Here is a 20,014-nt window from a genome sequence, read left to right on the forward strand (position 1 = left end):
ATACTAAACCTTCTCATCTTTTACCTCTGCTTGTGTTACAGAAACCCTTGAAACTCTCATCAAACAAGCAGAAAATTACACCAGTATACTTTTTTGCAATACCTACAGGAACATGGCCTTGGAGGCTGCTGCTTCGGTTCAGGAGTTCTTCACTGATGTGGGGCTGTATTTATTTGGTGCAGATGTTAATCCTGAAGAATTTGTAAACAGATTTTTTGACAGTCTTTTTCCTCTGGTCTACAACCACCTCATTAACCCTGGTGTGACTGACAGTTCCCTGGAATACTCAGAATGCATCCGGATGGCTCGCCGGGATGTGAGTCCATTTGGTAATATTCCCAAAAGAGTAATGGGACAGATGGGGAGGTCCCTGCTGCCCAGCCGCACCTTTCTGCAGGCACTCAATCTGGGCATTGAAGTCATCAACACCACAGACTATCTGCACTTCTCCAAAGAGTGCAGCAGAGCCCTCCTGAAGATGCAGTACTGCCCGCACTGCCAGGGCCTGACGCTCACTAAGCCTTGTATGGGATACTGCCTCAATGTCATGCGAGGCTGCCTGGCGCACATGGCGGAGCTTAATCCACACTGGCATGCATATATCCGGTCGCTGGAAGAACTGTCAGATGCAATGCATGGAACATACGACATAGAACACGTGCTGCTGAACCTTCACTTGCTTGTTAATGATGCTGTGATACAGGCTCACCTCAATGGACAAAAATTATTGGAACAGGTAAGTAGGAACTCCAGATTTCCAGTCTGATTTCTTGTAATTCAAAGATTAGCCATGATATACTTTAGGAAATAGTAGGAGAATGTATCCGTTGATATATTCAATCCAAGATATTATATTTTTTATATCTTATGATAAAATTTTGATTGGCTGAAATACCACATTCTCTCCGAAGTAGAAGTCTGCTGAAAGGGTGAGTTCTGTGATGTGGCAAGAGCTCAGGTTTGAAATCAGGAACAGCACAGATTTGAATGTTTAGCCTACCAGTAATTAGCTAAATGAAATTAGGTAAGTCCCTTTGGACTCTTTGCACCTCAAGAGTAGGAATTAAAACACAAGTCCTAGTGTTAAATTGGATTTCACATTTGTCTCTGCCTCTTACTAGCTCTGAGTTTACCCATTTGCTTATTTTATCTCTGTTTCCTTCAGTTTCCTCTTTGGTTAGATGGGTTGATGTAATACCATAATAGTATCCTCGTGAGAATAAAATGAACTTACACACTTACTGTCTTGTGCATAGTGTTTACATTTTACCAATTATCACTATCACATTATATTATTTAGAAATAATTCACTGATGTATCTGATTGTTTTTTTCTTTTTATTTGAAATGGAGTCTCACTATGTCGGCAAGCTGGAGTGCAGTGGCATGATCTAGGCTCACTGCAACCTCCACCTCCCGGGTTCAAGCGATTCTCCTGCCTCAGCCTCCCAAGTAGCTGGGACTACAAGTGCCCGCCACCATGCCTGGCTAATTTTTGTAGTTTTACTAGAGACAGGGTTTCACTATATTGGACAGGCTGTTCTCAAACTCCTGACCTCACAACCTGCCCGCCTTGGCCTCCCAAAGTGCTTGGATTACAGGCGTGAGCCACCATGCCTGGCCTTCTCTGATGTTTTAAATGCTCCCAAAGTAAACATTTATTTCTTAGGGGTGTAGAGCTCAAAAAATATTTTAAATAATCATTTAATTAAATAAATACTTGTAATTTTCTTTATGAATGAGAAAAAAATTGATATTTTCAGAAAATGTTAGGCAAGTCTCTATTTTTAATATTAATGGATATAGATAGATTACCCTCTTGTTAATAAATTATTAATTCATTTGGTAAATAAATACTTCATATTTTTTGAAATCCTATTTCTTAGTAATTACATTTAATATATTATTTCTTGCTATAATTTGACACTTTAACTTATTAAAGGCATGAGATCATAGATCTGGTTTAATAACATTGTTTCAAGATGTTCTAAATAGAACAAATGTTACCAGGAAACACAGCTAAATATTGATTCTATACAGTTTTAGGAAAAAAAAAAGGTGTTTTCTTTTTATTTTTTTTTGAGACGGAGTCTCGCCCTTTCACTGAGGCTGGAGTGCAATGGCGTGATCTTGGCACACTGCATCCTCCGCCTCCCGGGTTCAAGCAATTCTCCTGCCTCAGCCTCCTGAGTAGCTGGGATTACAGGCATGCATCACCACGCCCAGCTAATTTTTTGTATCTTTAGTAGAGACAGGGTTTCACCATGTTGGCCAGGTTGGTCTCGAGCCCCTGGCTTCGTGATCCACCCACCTCGGCCTCCCAAGATCAGAAGCATAATTTTCAACAAAAAAATTCCCATTCTATTTTTTTCTTACAGATAAGTCTTTCACCTATTCTATCTATGCCATATCAGTAGAGATTCAGCTGGTTGTACTCAAATTACTTTAGAATTACTATATAATTCTATCAATAAAACCTATCAAAAATGACTTTACGGTGAATTGTATAATATATACTAACATACTTTAATTAACTGTTAAGGAAACTAATAACTTATCACTTCCTCTGTACACTTCCTCTGACATTTATCTGACTCTGTAGACAGTAAGCATAGTAAATTTATTAAGTGTTTTTAGGTGTTTAAACTATACCTTCAATAAAAGAAAAGTTAAAATAGCAGCCTAGATTATTTAGGACAAAATGCTAATTTTGTACAATTTATTCAATGATGTGATATGCATTTTCCTAAAATAGCAAAGTATATGAGATTTTGCAAATATAGGTCCCAGAGAACAAAAAAGCTTAGGAAAGAATTCTCAAAATCTCAGTCTCCAAAGTAACCTAATTAAAATACAATGCCATTGCAATTTTAGATATTTTAAATTTAGATATCTAAATGCAATACATTCTCCAGTAACTATCACACATGAACTTGACAAAAGTCATGACATTTGCTTAGCGTCAGTCAATCTAGTGCAGTGTGGGAGTTTTTGAGTGATGAAGAAGAGGTGGCAGAGTGCATCACCTTCTCGTGGCCATGACGCTTTCACAATAATAAGAAGGCTAATATGCCCTTTCCCTAGAAAAGTAACACACGCTGACACACAGGCGCGTGCAAAATATTGCATATAATTTCAGTGACTTTACAGCTCCTGTGATGCCACAGATCTGAGGGTGAGGACCCTGGGTTAAAGAAAGGACATCTCATTCTTAGGGTAAAATAGAATGATACCAGAGTTGGTTCCTAGAGAGGTTCAAACATGGATGAAATTATTTTGAAATTAATGTTGGATATGTAGAGTGTGTTCTTTTGAGCATGACTCAGATCAGAATGTATAAACTTTAGACAGAGAAGAGATTGGAATGAATAAGTAGAATCTCTAGGGTTGCTCCGGTTTCCATAATATATGAAAAGCTGACAAGATACTATTTCTGAAATAAAAATGTTTTGGTGGGGGAGCTTTCATTCACGCACATATTTGGACTTGGCTGCCACAAGGTGGAAGGTGTGACCAAAGGTTGTGTGTAAGCTACGTCATAGGCAAAGCCCATGGGTGGTTGGACAAAATTTCATTCAAAATACCATTGCAATTTTAGATATTTTAATTTTAGATATCTAAATGCAATACATTCCACAGTAACTATTAGTAGTGTTGAAAGATATTATTTTTACCTTTGCTTAATTTTTGCTTAACATATGTGGTGGGTTGATATTGAACTTATGATTTAGTACGTGGCTCTTCTGAGGAATAAGACTGGGAATTGACAAAGAAAAAGAAAAGGCATAAGAATTAAATCTGTAGCAATTGAGAGGGGAAAATGTAAGCTCCTAGTGTGAAAGTCAGCTCTGAAAGAATCCAATGAAAGTGGGCTGACTTTGATTTTATAGAAAACACTGTAAGCTAATAAAGCAGAAAAGGAAGATTCATTAGACCACAGGACGGTTATTTATTCTAACTCACAGTTCTATGTAGAGATCATTTCTAAAGGTTTTCACCCACCGACTTCTGGTCACTAAATAGTGTTAAGGAACTTCTTACTCCAGATGTGACCATATTGTGTAGTGACAATTAATTGTTTCTATTTTTAATATGAAGATAATTTTGTTTTTTTTCAGATATGGAATGAGATGTTTTCTGATTAGAGGCAAGTCAAAGGGTAATTTTATTGTGCACGGATTTTCTGTTCAGATATCATAAATTTGATACTCTGTTGAGGTAGTTCTGTGATATTTCGGCCTCTGCTGGTAGGAGTTTTCTTCACGTGCCTGATTAAATCTGAATCCTTCTTATTTTGGAGATGTGACCCCCGCATGTGTAGGCTGTGCTAGTGGAGTGGTGATAGTGGTGAGTGGAACCTCTCCTGAGGCGATTAGCCGTGGTCAGGGCTAATGAAGACTCATGTGCCTCATATGAGGCAAGTACAAAATTATTTAGGGGCAGATAACAAGTTTGAATACTTTTTGTGTAAACAGTTCATAGAACTTTGAAAATGTTGCATGATTATTTTGTGATTTTATCTTTCTGATAAATATTGTGGTGTGAGTTACTTGAGAATAAAGACTGATATAATCACAGTTATTTATTTTTACCTAATTTCCTGAGACAGGAACAATTATTAAATATCTTGTGAAGGTCTGAAGGTCTATAAAGCAGAATCTGAGCAAAGGCCTCCTAGAAGAGTGGTCCATCACATTTGTGGACATCTCAAGTTGTTGGAAAGTTTATCCTTATGGTGAAGGATTATATGTATGTTAAATAGTCACCCATGGTATATTGGAATGTAATGTTGTGAAGATAGGAACTAAGTCTTGGCCATCTTTGCCTTTAAGTATTCGAAGGCTATTATCCTGTCACTTTTCTTGACATCTTCTTTCCAGGTTACTCACTCCCATTTAATTCTAAATGTAAAAGGGAAAAGAACCCCTTACATTCTTCCTCAGTCAAATTATGTGTCAAATGTGCATTTGCTTTTGTGAAGTTGCTGAGGTTTCTTTGAGCAAACAATCTCTTATCCCAATATTATGAGCTGTTTGTCTCCTGGGAATAAGAAATTTTTAATAATGCCTAGTGATTCTTTTGAATTTTTCTGAAATAATTTCTGATTGGATTTTATGTGAATAGGTCGTCAGGTGCATCACTGATGCTTTCAGCTGCTTTGCCAATCCTGCTGCTACTTTTGTGGGGTAAATGCTCTCTGAATTGATACTGCATAAACCATGTGTATGTCTTTCCACAGTTTAATTTATTTTTCATTTAACTACTTTTTAATTGTCAAAAATTATATGTATTTATGGTGTACAACATGATATTTTGATATATGTGAAATAATTAAAATCAAGCTAATTAAGATATCCTTCACCTCATGTACACATTTTTTAGTGAGAATGTTTAAAATCTACTCTCTGAGAAAGTTCAAGTGTATAATACATTGTTATTAACTATAGTCACAAGGCTGTACAACAGATCTCCAGAACTCATTCTTTCTATCTAATTGAAACTTCTTACTTTTTGACCAACATGTCCCCAGCCTCAGCCTGGGCAAACACCATTTGCTTTGCTCCTCTGAGTTTGACTATTTTAGACTCTACATAAAAATGAGATTCATACAACATTTGTCTTTCTCTGCCTGACTTATTTCACTTAGCATAATTCCTTCTAGATTCGTCCATGTTGCTGCAAATGACAGAATTTCTTTCTTTTTTAAGGCTTAATAGTATTCCACTGTGCAGATGTGTTTGTGTGTGTGTATGTGTGTGTATTCCCTTATTCCATAGGTTCTCTCTACACTATGTTAATTGTTTCATTGGCTGTGCAGAATCATATGTATATATCTCACATCTGCTTTATCTGTTCATCTGTTGATGGACACTTAGATTGATTCTGTATCTTGACTATTGTGAATAGTGCTGCAATAAACATGGGAGTTCAGACATCTCTTCCACATACTGATTTCATATCTTTTCGATGTATACCCAAAAAGATAATTGCTGTAGCATATGGTAGTTCTATTTTTAATTTTTTGAGGAACAACTGCACTTTTCTTCATAACAACTGTACAAATTAACATTCCTACCAATAGTGTACAGGTTTCCCCCTTTCTCCACATCCTCAGAACACTTGTTATTCTTATTTTTTTGGTAATATCCATTCTAACAGATTTGAAATAATATCTCATTGTGGTTTTAATTTGCATTTCACTGTTGATTCATGATATTAAACATTTAAACATATATCTCTTGGGCCATTTGTATGTTTTCCTTGGAGAAATGTCTATTCAGGCCCTCTGCTATGTTTAAGGTTATTTGTTTTATTGTTATTGAGTGTTTGAGTTCCTTATATATTTTGGCTATGAAGCCCTTATCAGATGGATGGCTTGCAAATATTTTCCCTTATTCCATAGGTTGTCTCTTCACTCTGTTGATTGTTTCCTTGGATATGCATAGCATTTTAGCTTGAAGAAATCTCATTTGTCTATTTTCACTCTTGTGGCCTGTACTTTTGGGGTCATATCCAAAAAATCTTGCTAAGACTAATGTCAAGAACATTTTTTCCTATGTTTTCTACTAGTAGTTTTACAGTTTCAGATCTTATGTTAGTCCAAAATCAATTAACTAGAGATGCATAAATTTATTTCTGGGATCTTAATTCTGTTCCAGTGGTCTGCATGTCTGTCTTTATACTTGTACCATGATATTTTGTTTATTATAACTTTGTAGTATATTTTGAAGTCAGGCAGTGTGATGCCTTCTTCTTATTGCACAATATTGCTTTAACTATTTGTAGTCTTTTGTGGTTCCATACAAATTTTAGGAATTTTTTCTCTATTTCTGTGAAAAATTTCGTTGCTACTTTGATAGAGATTGCACTGAATCTATAGATGGCTTTAGGCACTGGCCATTTTAATAATATTAACTCTTCTAATTCAAGAACATGGATATCATTCTACTTATGTTCATCCTCTTCAATTTTTCATCAATTTTTATAGTTTTCAGTGTACGTATCTTCAACTTCCTTTGTTAAACTTATTTTCTAAGTGATTTTTTGGTAGCTGTTGTAAATGGGATTGTTTTCTTGATTTCTTTTTCTGATAGCTTGCTGTTAATGTATGGAAGTGCTACAGATTTTATGTTTATTTTGGTTGGTGATTTTAAGCATTTAAAAATATACCTGTTTGTCATTTAATGAAGTTTATTATTTCTTTACCAAATTTGTTTATTATTTATCACATTTTTTTCTTGGAGTATTTAGGGTTTTCTATAAATAAGATCAAGTTATCTGAAAAGAGGCAATGTAACTGTTTCCTTTTTTATTTGGATGCCTTTTATTGAGTTTTCTTGCCTAATTCCTCTGGCAAGAAATTCAAGTACTATGTTGAATAGAAGTAGCAAGAGTGGACACCCTTGTCTTCTTCCTGATCTTAGAGGGAAAGGTTTCAACTTTTCACTATTGAGTATTAATGTTAGCTGTGGGATTGGGATGTATGGCCCTTATTGTATTGAGATAAATTCCTTCTATAACTCACTTGTTGAGAGTTTTTATCATGAAAGAATAATGAATTGTATCAAATGCTTTTTTGTTTGTGTTTATTGAGATCATATTATTTTTGTCATTCATTCTGTTAAAGTGGTATATCATGTTTATGTATTTGTATATGGTGAATCATCCTTGCATCCCAGGGATAAATGTCACTGCTGTTGAGTATGGTTTGCCAGCATTTTGTTGAAGATTTTTGCATCTGTGTTCATAAGGGATAATGATATGTAATTTTATTTTCTTTTAGTGTCCTTATCTGGCTTTTGTATCAGGGTAATGCTGGCCTTATAAAATGAATTTGGCAGTGTATCTTCCTCTTTGACTTTTTAAAGAGCTTGAGAAGGATTGGTACTAGTTCCTTTAAATGTTTGGTGGAATTCAACAGTGGAGCCATTCATCTGGGATTTTATATAATGGGCAATTATTTTAAAATGTTTGATTCAATTTCCTTAATCCTTATTGGTCTGTTCAGATTCTCTGTTTCTTCATGATTCAGTCTCGGTAGTTTGCATGTTTCTAGGCATTTTTCCATTTCTTCTAGGTTTTCCGATTTGTTTGCATATACTTATTCATTTTATTCTCTTATGACCCTTTGTATGGAATTATCTGTATATTTCTTTAAGGTCCATTTGGTCTCCAGTGTAGTTCAAATTTAATGTTTCCTTATTGATTTTCTTTCTGGATGATCTAGCCATTGTTGAAAGTAGAGTACTGAAGTCTTCTACTCTTTGCAATACTATTGTATTGCAGTCCATTTCTTGCTTTGTATCTATTAATATGTACCTTTTTATCCAGGTGCTTCAATGTTGGGTGCATACATATTTGCAACTCTTATACAACATTTTAAAATTGATCCTTTTGTCATTATATAATGCCCTTCTTTGTCTCTTTTTACAGTTTTGACATAAAGTCTATTTCATCTAAGTACTATCTCTATACTCTTTTGGTTTCCATTTGCATGGAATGAATATCCTTTTCTACCCCTTCACTTTCAGTTTTTATATAACTATAGAAGGCATGACACCCCCCTACCCCCGACCAGAGCATTCCTAGGGGATCTGGGTCTGGGCTAAGCTCCCATGGCATTGCTGTCTCTGCTGGTCCTGGGGCCCCCAGGATCAGTATTACATACAGCATCATGGCAGTCATTGGACCTTCCATAACTTCCAAAGCCTCTGATGAGTCACCTCAAATTGCCAGAACTCCATGGCCACAGAAAACCACAGAATACCATTGTGAGCATCCTGCCTAAAACTTCTCAGGGCTTGAAAACCGGGGACAACCTCACTCAAGATGGGACAAGAAAAACGGTGCCTCTCAACTTTCTCCATGTCTTGACTACAAAGTCAATGGTCATATTACGTGATCCTTGGAGTAAGAACTAAGCTCTGTAGGCCAGAGTGGATAGCCAGGGCCTCTGGCTACCCTAACCCCTTCCTAACTGACTCAATAAATAAGAGGAAAATCTCTTTCCACGTCTGTAATCATTCTTGGTCAATAGTTGGGAAGTTCTACAGTGGAGGAATGCAAGTCTGCAACATTGGCCACTGATATTCTTTCTGTTTAATACAACTTTGCATTATTTGACCTTGGAGACCTAATCTATCTAGGGATGATCAGAGAAGACTCCAGCTGTCAGTTCCCTTCTTGGTTTTGTGTCTGGCTGGCTTCAGCTATGCATGGGAAGGGTGGTGTAAGAGGTGTGAGGATGGAGAAGGTTTATACTCCCTTCTCTGTTTTCATTTTTGACAACTAAGGAAGAAATAATAGAAATTTTCAAAGTCTTCACATTTCAGGAATGTGTAGTCTACCTGTGGGATATTTTGTTACACTCACATTTTTCCCCTTCTGACTGTTCACATTTATGATTCTAACTTCGTGAATCATAAAGGCTGGCTGCTAACATCTAACTCTTTAGCACCTATCTTTTGAGACAGGTAGTACCTCCCACTTTTAAAAATTTGGGCCTGCTATTCTCCTTATTCTATTTTCAGCCACTCTCTGTGTTGATTTGGACACTAGAATAAGCAGATGAGGCACTTTTTGTTGAAAGATTACCCAAGGAAAATGTCAATAGAAAGCATGGTAGGTTTTGATAGAGTCAGTATTAGGATGTATACTAAACTCTTCAGTGACATTTGTCTGTACAGTGGAGGCACAATATGTATAGTCTGATTTAGAGATGATCCAAACTCATTTCATCAGATCAGCAGTAGATGTTTGATGCTGGATATCATAGTTGCGGGAAGGATTTGTGCGTTTCAATGTTACCTTCAGGTTTTGGTGTAAGAATAGGAAACCTTATTCTCTTACTTGGATGGAGAAGCAGTCTAAAAACAACCCCCCCATATTTCCAAATGACATGTAGTTATAATTTCCAACAATAAAGTAGTAACTGTTAAGAAAAATTATCCAAAACCTTAAAAGAATGCAAAATATTACTTATATTCCTCCAATTATTTAAGGTGAGCTCCTTGAGCCGTCTCTAGGTACATGTAATTTTTTTTCTTTTTTTCTTTCTTTCTTTTTTTTTTTTTTTTCGAGATGGAGTTTTGCTCTTGTCGCCCAGGTTGGAGTGCAGTGGCACAATCTCGGCCACAACCTCCGCCTCCTGAGTTCAAGCGATTCTCCTGCCTCAGCTTACCCGGTAGCTGGGATTATAGGTGTGCGCCACCATGCACAGCTAATTTTTGTGTTTTTAGTAGATACAGATTTTCACCATGTTGGCCAGGATGGTCTTGATCTCCTGACCTCATGATCCACCCACCTTGGCCTCCCAAAGTGTTGGGATTACAGGCATGAGCCACCGCACCCTGCCCTAGGCACATGTAATTTTTTTTTTTTTTTTTTACTTACTATTTCATCACTTTACGGCCCATACTAAGATCTGTAAAGTTAGATTTAATTTACAGAAGATTGATAAGTAGCAAATAATTTTTGCCCCATAGAGTTATAAGTGATATTTGCATGATTGAGAAAACAAACCAAAAAGTTATTGTTTTATCTGGAAAGTGTCAACCATCTTGTAAATCTGACATTAATATTGCAGTGTTTCTTCTTGTAAGGATTATAATGCTAATCTCTGGTATTCACCTTTCAAGCAGCTTTATTGTGCTGTTTCTTCCCTCATTAAGAAATTAAGCAAAAAAATATTTCACAACTGCTCATTACATATTTTTTAGAGTCATATTTTTAATTTTTTTTGGAAATTATACTTTGGCCTAACACATTGAGAAATAAAAGGTCTCAAGAAAATATGTTGCTTATGATGGATGGGACTTTTTTGTTGGGAAGTGTTAGAAACTTGAATTCATTTAACTGCTTCCCAAGTAGGGGAGAAATCATTAAATCATGAGATAATTGAGCAGATGTAATATGCTGCAAATGTGGGAACTGAGAGTTGAAGAAGATGTTCCCACAGGATGAATAAAGGGCAAAAACAAAAAAGAAAATGAAAAACAAGAAATGAAAATATATACTTTGTAACAATAAAGAATGCAATCCATAGTGAATATCTGGTAGTTAGGAATGTGCCAAATAGCAACAATATACATGTAACAATAAATTAAGATAAAAACATCATAGAAATAAATATAAAAATTGAAGATGAAACATAATAGAAACAGAAAACTGGAAAAAAACTGTAGGCTTATATAATTCCAAGAGCACAGTGGAATTACTGGATGCATTTGCTTTAAAATCAAAAATAAGACATTACTGTCAATATATGACACGGTCTAAGTTAATGTTTATATTCAGGCACTACTTAATACAATTAGACAACTCTTACAACTCATCAATTAAAAATTAACCCAGGAGAAGATGGGCATATGCATTCTCCAAAGAAGGCTGTACAAATGACTGATAAGCACATGAAAAGATGTTTAACATTGTTAGTCATTAGTGGCATATAAATCAAAACCACACTGAGACAATGAGATACCGCTTCACACTCACTAGGTTGGCTATATTAAAAAAGATAAACAAGCTGGACATGATAGCTCAGCCTGTAATCCCAGTGCTTTGGGAGGCCAACGTGGGAGGATTGCTTAAGCCTAGGAGGTCAAGACCAGCCTGAGCAACATAGCAAGACACCATCTCTACAAAAAAAATAAAGATTAGGTAGGCATGTTGGCACACCTGTGGTCGCAGCTGCTCAGGAAGCTTATGTCCGAGGATCACATAAGCCCGGGACGTCCAGGCTGCACTGAGCCATGATCACGCCACTGCACTCCAGCTTGGGTGACAGAGCGAGACCCTGTCTCAAAAAAAATAATAAAAACAAAGATAAATAGTAGCAAAGTGTTTGTGAGGCTGTGGAAAAAACTGAGCATGCAAACATTGCTGGAGGGAATGTAAAATGCTGCAGTCACTTTGGAAAACACTTCGGCAGTTCCTCAAAAAGTTAAATTGAGAGCTAGCATTTGACCCAGCTAATTTCATGCCAAGGTATATTCCCAAGATAACATAATATATATATCCACAAAAAACATATATAGATGATCATCACAGCATGTTCCTAATAGTCAAAAACTGGAAACAACCTAAATGTCTATCAACTGATGAATGAATAAATAAAATGTTCTATATACATATAATGGAATATTTTTTGGCAATAAAAAGGAACGAAGTACTGATACATGCCACAATATTATTGGACCTTGATAAGTAAACTTAGGCATATTAAAATTTTAAAGTGTATAGATGAGCAGACAGGAGTTAATGAATTGGGCAGTGCCAGACCTCAAGCGATTGGGACCTCACCGAAGGTGTGTGAGGGAAAAGTGTTTATAAGGTATTCACAGAAACAAGACAAAGGCAATATTTGATTGATAAAGGGAGGACATAGTCTTAAAGCCCTAGATAGAGACTCCTTGGCTATTTCTGGTTGGTTAAGTTTACGTTTTTTGTTTTTGTTTTTGTTTTTCCCCTGGGATATGACTGTTTCCTCTGAGTTGGGTTTCCGTTTGTTTGTGTCAGAGCCCAGAAAGCTGATGGCCACCTCAGTCTAATGGCCTCCTAATTACTTACTTTAACACGTTTGTGAAAGACGTCAGTCTCAAAAGACCACATATTGTAAGATCCTATTTATATGAAATGTCCAGGACAGCAAATTCATGGAGATAGAAAGTAGATTAATAGTTGCCAGGGGCTTAGAGGCGCAGGGGACTGGGGAGTTACTGCTAAGGCAATATGGGTTTTTTTGGAGGGGGTAACAAAAATATTGTAAAATTAGATAATGTTGATGGTTGCACTACTCTGTGAATATAATAAAATTCACTGAATTGTGCATTTCAAAAGGCCGAATTTTATGTTCTGTGAACTATATAACAATAAAGCTGTTATAAAAAAATACACTGTATACTTTTGAAAATTTACTCATGCCAATAGAAAACCAGTATATGCCAGGAAGTAATTTCTATGTGTGGGTTTGTTCTTTCTGTTGGCATACTCTTTCTGAGGCTTTGGAGACTCAGAGGAATAATGTGTCATTTAATTTGTCATTCACTATGACATATTAAATATGTTTTTAGGAACATTTTGTCTTTAACACTACAAGGTCCTTCAGATAAAAAAAGTTCTCATATATCGAAAGTTTTGTTTGTTTTCCCCATGGATGCTCAACTTTCAGATCCTGAAAAACTATTTTTGTTATTTAAGAAATTCATGAGTCTGATACATTTAAGAGGATAATCTCAAACATTCATTCGAATATTCAAGTAATGTATATTGAGTGTTTGCAGTGTCCTAGGCACTGCTAGACATTGGGTGTTACCAGCTGGGCGTGCAGCTACACTGTTGACACTCCAGTAGGTTAACTCACTTTTCCCTGGCCACTTTAACCTCCCTAGTCTACCCTCTACACAGAAGTCAGAATACTATTTTTAAAAGATAAAATGTATTATGCTTAAAATCTTCCAATGGTTTTTATTGACCTTAGAATGAAATTTAAAAGGCTTTATAGTGACCTTTAGTGCTTTGCGCATTCTGGCCTTTACTACCACTTTACCTTTGTCTGGCACCACTCGTAATACTCCCTTGCTCTAGCCATGCTGGAGTTCGCTTGGTTCCTTTAGCATTCAGTCTTCTCTCATGACTCTTTGTCGGTGTTTTGAATGAAATAGGCTCTCCCCTGGCCGTCCTCCCAAGCACCTTTATCTAGCTAATGTTAATGCTACTCCTCATTTCTGTGTTGTGAATAGATACCACTACATTATGGGAAGCTTTCCTCTGTAGAAAAGGATGGGTAACTTTGTAATGTAAACTGGCAACACTGTAACTTCTGTTTTACAGCATTTTGCATAAATGCAATTATTTATTGTCTATATTTTATATTGATCTGCAGATGCCCAAACGCAAAAGACCATTGGTTGTGCTCACTACTGTATCCCTAGAGTTGAAGTCTTGATTCATATATGATTCCCCAATGAATATCTGATCATCAACTTAAGAAATCTGGCCTTTATCATGCATTGTCTGGACCATAGCAATTATCTCCAAATCGATCTTTTTGCCTGTAGCTTGGCCTTCTTTGTATCTATCTGAAAAAAATACAAGCGCCACAGCACGGTGTAAAGTTCCCTTTGCAGTGATACTACCCTTGTCACATATCAATCTCATTCCAAGTTTCCTGACTTGCCCTCCCTTCCTTTCATGTTCCAGGTCTATTAAAGTACATGCGGTACTTCAGCCATTCCTCTTAACCGCATGTTGTTTTGAACATTCTTCTATGTCCACCTCACCAGTAAAACTGGAAGCTTATACAGATAATTCACTAGACTTTGTCATTTCTTTATCCCCAGTGATTATTAAAGTGTCTGGCAATATTTGTTAAACTGAAATGACCTCAAATGCCACAGCAGAAACTTCTTGATTTAATGCATTGAATTAGATTTAATTTCAGGCATTTATAATATTTTATTGAATCTTAAATTACTAACACTTCATATTTTCCTTGAGAGCACAGCAAGACAACTGTGATAATCTATGATTCTTCTAATGAATGCACAGAATGCTTCCATTTAAACTTTTATGCAGATTAATACTCTGATATTATTAATGTTGTATCTGCATTTATCTTAAGTCCTGTCAAAAATCCTGCTTATCAAATTAGGTTATTGGAAATAAGGGCAAGAGAAAAATAATAACTATTAAAACCACATTTTGGTAGAGGTGTATATAATCTATTCTAAATAGCTCTGGGAGTGTTCCCACGCTACATCTTTCATCTTCCACTTCTCAATTCAGGAATGCAAACATCAGGCGTTTGGGCTTCTCCACTGCATGTACTGTCTGGGTTCTAAGGCAGCCTAAGCTGCCCAGGGACTGGGGCAGGACTGAGTCTTCACTGTCAAACTAGGTGCCTTTAGATTGTACGAGTGTATTTCTCATTTACAGAATCCACATGGTTCATCTAAAGAAGTTTTTAAAACTGCTTTTTTTGTAGTTCACTAGTGTTCATTTAGATGTTAATAGGTATTCTTTGAAGAAAAAAAACTTTGTATGCGCTTAATTAAGTTCAGGGAAAGCCTACACACAACAGTCATCTCCTAGAGGGAATTGTGGGTGGTTTCCACGCAGACCATGTCAAAGGCTCTAAGAAATCCTGCTGTTTAAAGGAATGCTTTTACACTGTTGGTGGGAGGGTAAATTAGTTCAACCACTGTGGAAGACGGTGTGGCAATTCCTCAAGGATCTAGAACTAGAATTACCATTTGACCCAGCATTCCCATTACTGGGTATATACCAAAAGGATTATGTAAATCATGCTACTATAAAGACACATGCACGCGTATGTTTATTGCGGCACTATTCATAATAACAAAGACTTGGAACCAACTCAAATGTCCATCAATGATAGACTAGATTAAGAAAATGTGGCACATATACACCATGGAATACTGTGCAGCTATAAAAAAGAATGAGTTCACGTCTTTGCAGGGACACGGATGAAGCTGGAAACCATCATTCTCAGCAAACTATCGCAAGAACAGAAAACCAAACACTGCATGTTCTCACTCATGGTGAGAATTGAACAATGAGATCACTTGGACACAGGGCAGGGAACATCACACACCGGGGCCTGTTGGGGGGTAGGGGACTAGGGGAGGGATAGCATTAGGAGAAATGCCTAATGCAAATGATTAGTTGATGGGTGCAGCAAATCAACATGGCACATGTAGACCTATGTGTCAAACCTGCACGTTGTGCACATGTACCCTAGAACTTAAAGTATAATAATAATAAAAAAAGAAATATTGCTATTTAAAAATACCCATTAACTGTATTAAGTAAAGCCTTTCCAGTATATATTTAACCAAGAAGCCCATTTTTGACTGAACAACTTACGGATTTTCTGCTAAAAACACTTTGAAAAATGCTACTCTAAGGTATGTTTCATTACTTCCCCAAGTGTTCATTTTAATAATTGTGCATTATTTGGGGTTTGGGCCACAGCAAATTTATTTTGGCGGATGTTGAAGGGAGTATGGCCTGGTATCTGGCTGGGTAGCTTCAAGTTTATAGCTAGGCCATTGGAAGCTGTGATCATCCTCAGATGAGTCCCCCACATTAAAGACGGATTGGTCACACTAAAATTTCCCAAGGACTCTAAGAACACAGTTCAGAAACTGAATCCCTTTGAAAAATCTATGTGCATTTGATTGCATTAGATTTTTTGCAGGTAGAGCAAAGTGAAAATAGGACTAAACATTATCTTGACCTCCTAAAGGTGGTTTATTTCAGGAGAGATGAGAGTAAACATGTCTCAGACAAATATCTTTGTCTGGATACTATGCTTCCAGCTTTATACCAAGCAACCACTTTATTCAATGATTTATCCATATGCACCAAGAATTATTATATTCACAAAGACCATTAAGATGGATTCTCTAGTTAAGAGCATACACCAAAAGCAAAGTTGTTTCCAGTTTAATTTGTGTGTATATATATATATTATTTGAATATATTGGTGTTTCTCACTAACTTAGGTGAAAGTATGAATCATAAATATTTTTAAAATCCATAATATGTAATATGGATTAGAATGTGATATCTTTGTCATTTGTTAATCAACGAACAATATAATCTATGTAATTAAAATGCACATCACAGTCATCAGTAATCTCTGATAGAGTGTCCTTCATTCACATTGGAAAATCCGTAACCCAGAACAGAAGATAATACAAAAAGCTTCCCACCCCACTGCCTGGTGTCCTCTGACTTTGCTATTGGCTTTTTCATACACTGATCATCAGTCGAGTAGCCTTAGAACAAAGAAGTATTAGGGGTATCACAAAACCACTCTTACCCTGTTCAGAGACAATAAAGGACACTCCTGGCCATAGTTTACTAATCCACCATCTTAGATTTATTAAGGCTGTTGAAAAAAAAAAAGAGATCATGTTAAATGTGAGATGGATGAATACAAACAAAAATAAAAAACAAGCGGCCAGGTGTGGTGGCTCACGCCTGTAATCCTAGCACTTTGGGAGGCCAAGGCGGGGAGATTACCTGAGGTCAGGAGTTTGAGACCAGCCTGGGAAACATGGTGAAACCCAGGCTGTACTAAAAATACAAAAATTAGCTGGGCATGGAGGTGCACACCTATAATCCCAGCTACTCAGGAGGCTGAGGCACGAGGATCGCTTGAACCTGGGAGACGGAGGGTGCAGTTAGCTGAGATCGTGCCACTGCACTCCAGCCTGGGTGACAGAGACTCTGTCATAAATAAATAAGTAAATAAATAAATAAATAAATCACAAGCCTTCATATTATACTACAAGCAAGCAAGATTTTAAAAATGAAGCCACTAAATTTATATTTATGAAAAAATTGAAATGAGTAAGAAAGTGCCCCCACACCCCTTTAAAATACTTTCTCCAATGCCTAAATAGTCAGACTTGGCCAGATGATGACAGTAACTGTATCTTCTTTTCATCATTTTCCATCGTTCCTAATATAAGACAGAACGTGGAGAGCCGTCATGTCTTTTCTCCTTTCTTTTCTCCTCCTTTTCTCTACCTCTGATGATTTCAGGCTTCTGGGACATAAAAAGTAGTTTATTCCTAGAGTCACTTTAGAGACCCTTGTTACATCAGCCTGGTAGAAATTGATTTCTCAGGTTCAATTACCACCTTGTTTATATGTATCCAAGAAATCTCTGAGCACCAGCTTTCTACTTGACACTTTCTCTCAGAATGTCACAAAGACTCTTTAAAACCCAGAAATCCAGAACTGAACTCATGGTCTTGTCTCCCGAAACCGGTTACTCTTTAGTACATCCACTTAGAAACCTAAGAGTCATCCTTGACACTTACTTTACCTCCCACCAGATTTCCAATCCTGATTCCTATTGATTTTATAACCCAGATATGTCTCAAATAGGTTTGAATTACTCTTTTATGTAGCCAACTATCATATTCTTTCTTGAAGATGATTGCACGTAGATGTGTCCTAGTGAGTCTAATCTCATCCAGTCTCCCTCTCTCCTCCACTCCCCTATCCCATCCCATTCCATCACCAGAATAACCATCGAACCTCAGAGCCTCAGAATAACCTTTCAAAAACTCAGTGGTAACCTGATTTTCTCAGGGTCTAATTCCTTCCATGGTAGGCTTGATTAATTTCTTTAATATAATCATCAAGACTCTGTTTATCTGCCTTTCAAATTCTCAGTCCTATTCTCTCACCAACAACTCTCCTCCTTCCTTGGTTAGCCTGGAGTTATTTTATAGATTTTAAGCCTACAGTCAAATTCTTGGAACTTTATTATATTAAAATAAAAGCACTAATAGTTTTTAAAGATGCAGAACAAGGTTGTTTATATTTTCAGCAACATTCAGATCACAATGCTGGAAAGAAGTAAATATCCAACTGGGGAATGTTGAATACATTAGGATACAATCACACACACACACACACCGTGGAAGATTATGCAAGGTTCATAGCTAACGCATTCAAGCTCTGTCCATTGATATGAAAAGATTTTGATGTTACGAGATTGAGGAAGTGAAACAAATCGAAGCACATATAATGCCCTATTTTTGTAAATGATTCCACTTTAAATATACTATCTTTATGTTTAGGAATAGATACATATATAAATGTGTGTAAATGTGCTTATGTGAAAAGTACACGAACATGTGAACATGGAGAAAACAGAAAAGAATGCGTAGTGATTTGCTGTACCTGATTATCTGGGAAGGACAAGCTGTGAGTGGAGCTAATAGGGAGGATAAGAGTTAGAGAAGCAAGCAAAATAATGGGAAAAGTCTATGGCATTAAAAAAAAAAATGAGAACCCAGTGATGCAGGACAGGTGAGGCCCAAACTGGGGCTTAGGCTGGGAGGGTTTCTTGCTTTGCCCAGGAAAGAACTTAAGGGTCAGCCCATGGTAGAAGAAAACAGCTTTTTTGAAGCAGCAGTGTTCCAGGTCCAGGGGTGTTACAGCTCAGGCAGTGTTCCAGCTCTGTGACTGCTCCCGCAGAGCAGAGCTACTCCATAGGCAATGTGTTGAGAGTAGCAGCTCAGGGCAGTTCTGTATGTCGTGTTTATACCTACCTCTAATTACATGCAGATTAAGGGGTGGTTTATGCAGAAATTTCTAGGAAAAGGCTAGCCATTTCTGGGTCATCTGGTCATGGCTGTGGAAAGAGGCAGTAGCGCCAGGGTGTTGCCATGGCAATGGTAAACTGACATGGCACATCGTAGGGGTGTCTCACAGAAAGCTGCTTCCGCCCCATCCCTGTTTTAGCTAGTTGTTAATTTGGTCTGGTGTCCGAACCTGGCCTCCAGAGACAAGTTCTGCCTCTTACTTCACCAGGATGTATGATATGATCCTGTGTATAAAACATTATATGACTATGTATGTGTGGATATCTACATGTACACATAGATAAATTATATTTGTATATATCTACTAATCGCTGGATATATTCTTGAAATAAGTGACATTTAAGTGACAAAATCTGTTGTGGAGAAGTATAGAGTATAATTCTAATTTGGTAAAATCAGACAAAAAAGAACAAAATGTAAATACATGTGTTTGTAAATGTGAGGATAAGGTTATAGAAGGTTGGGTCTTGGCCAGTTTGCTTTCCCTTCTCTGTCAGCATCCACCATTTGGGATTGCTTATGTATCCTTCCAGACATTTAAAATTCATTTATATGTATAAATAACTATAACAATAGAAATATGTGGTATTTTAATTTAAATACCACACATGATACCTTATCATTTTCATTTTTTTATTCATAAATTATCTTGAAGTTTTTTTTTTTTTTTAAATAGGGTCTCTCTCTCTCTCTCTCTCTCTCTCTGTCACCCAGGGTAGAGTGCAGTGGCTTGAACAGGGCCCACTATAGTTTCAATCTTCTAGGCTCAAGCGATCCTCCCACCTCAGTCTCCTGAATAGCTGGGACTACAGGTGCACAGCACCATGCTCATCTTGTTTTTTAAAAAATACTTTTTGAAGAGAC

General features: G+C 36.8%; 1 protein-coding gene across 1 annotated transcript in view; it reads left to right on the forward strand.

Moving 5' to 3' along the window:
* GPC5 (glypican 5) overlaps positions 1 to 20,014 on the forward strand; it is a 746,563-nt gene that overhangs the window by 293,082 nt on the left and 433,467 nt on the right. The window contains exon 3 of the mRNA XM_032151100.2: positions 42 to 736. Coding sequence (XP_032006991.2) covers positions 42 to 736 — 695 coding nt within the window. The remainder of the gene's footprint in view (positions 1 to 41; positions 737 to 20,014) is intronic.

This window comes from Hylobates moloch, unplaced genomic scaffold, assembly GCF_009828535.3.
Source record: "Hylobates moloch isolate HMO894 unplaced genomic scaffold, HMol_V3 SCAFFOLD_4, whole genome shotgun sequence".
Taxonomy (NCBI): Eukaryota; Metazoa; Chordata; class Mammalia; order Primates; family Hylobatidae; genus Hylobates; species Hylobates moloch.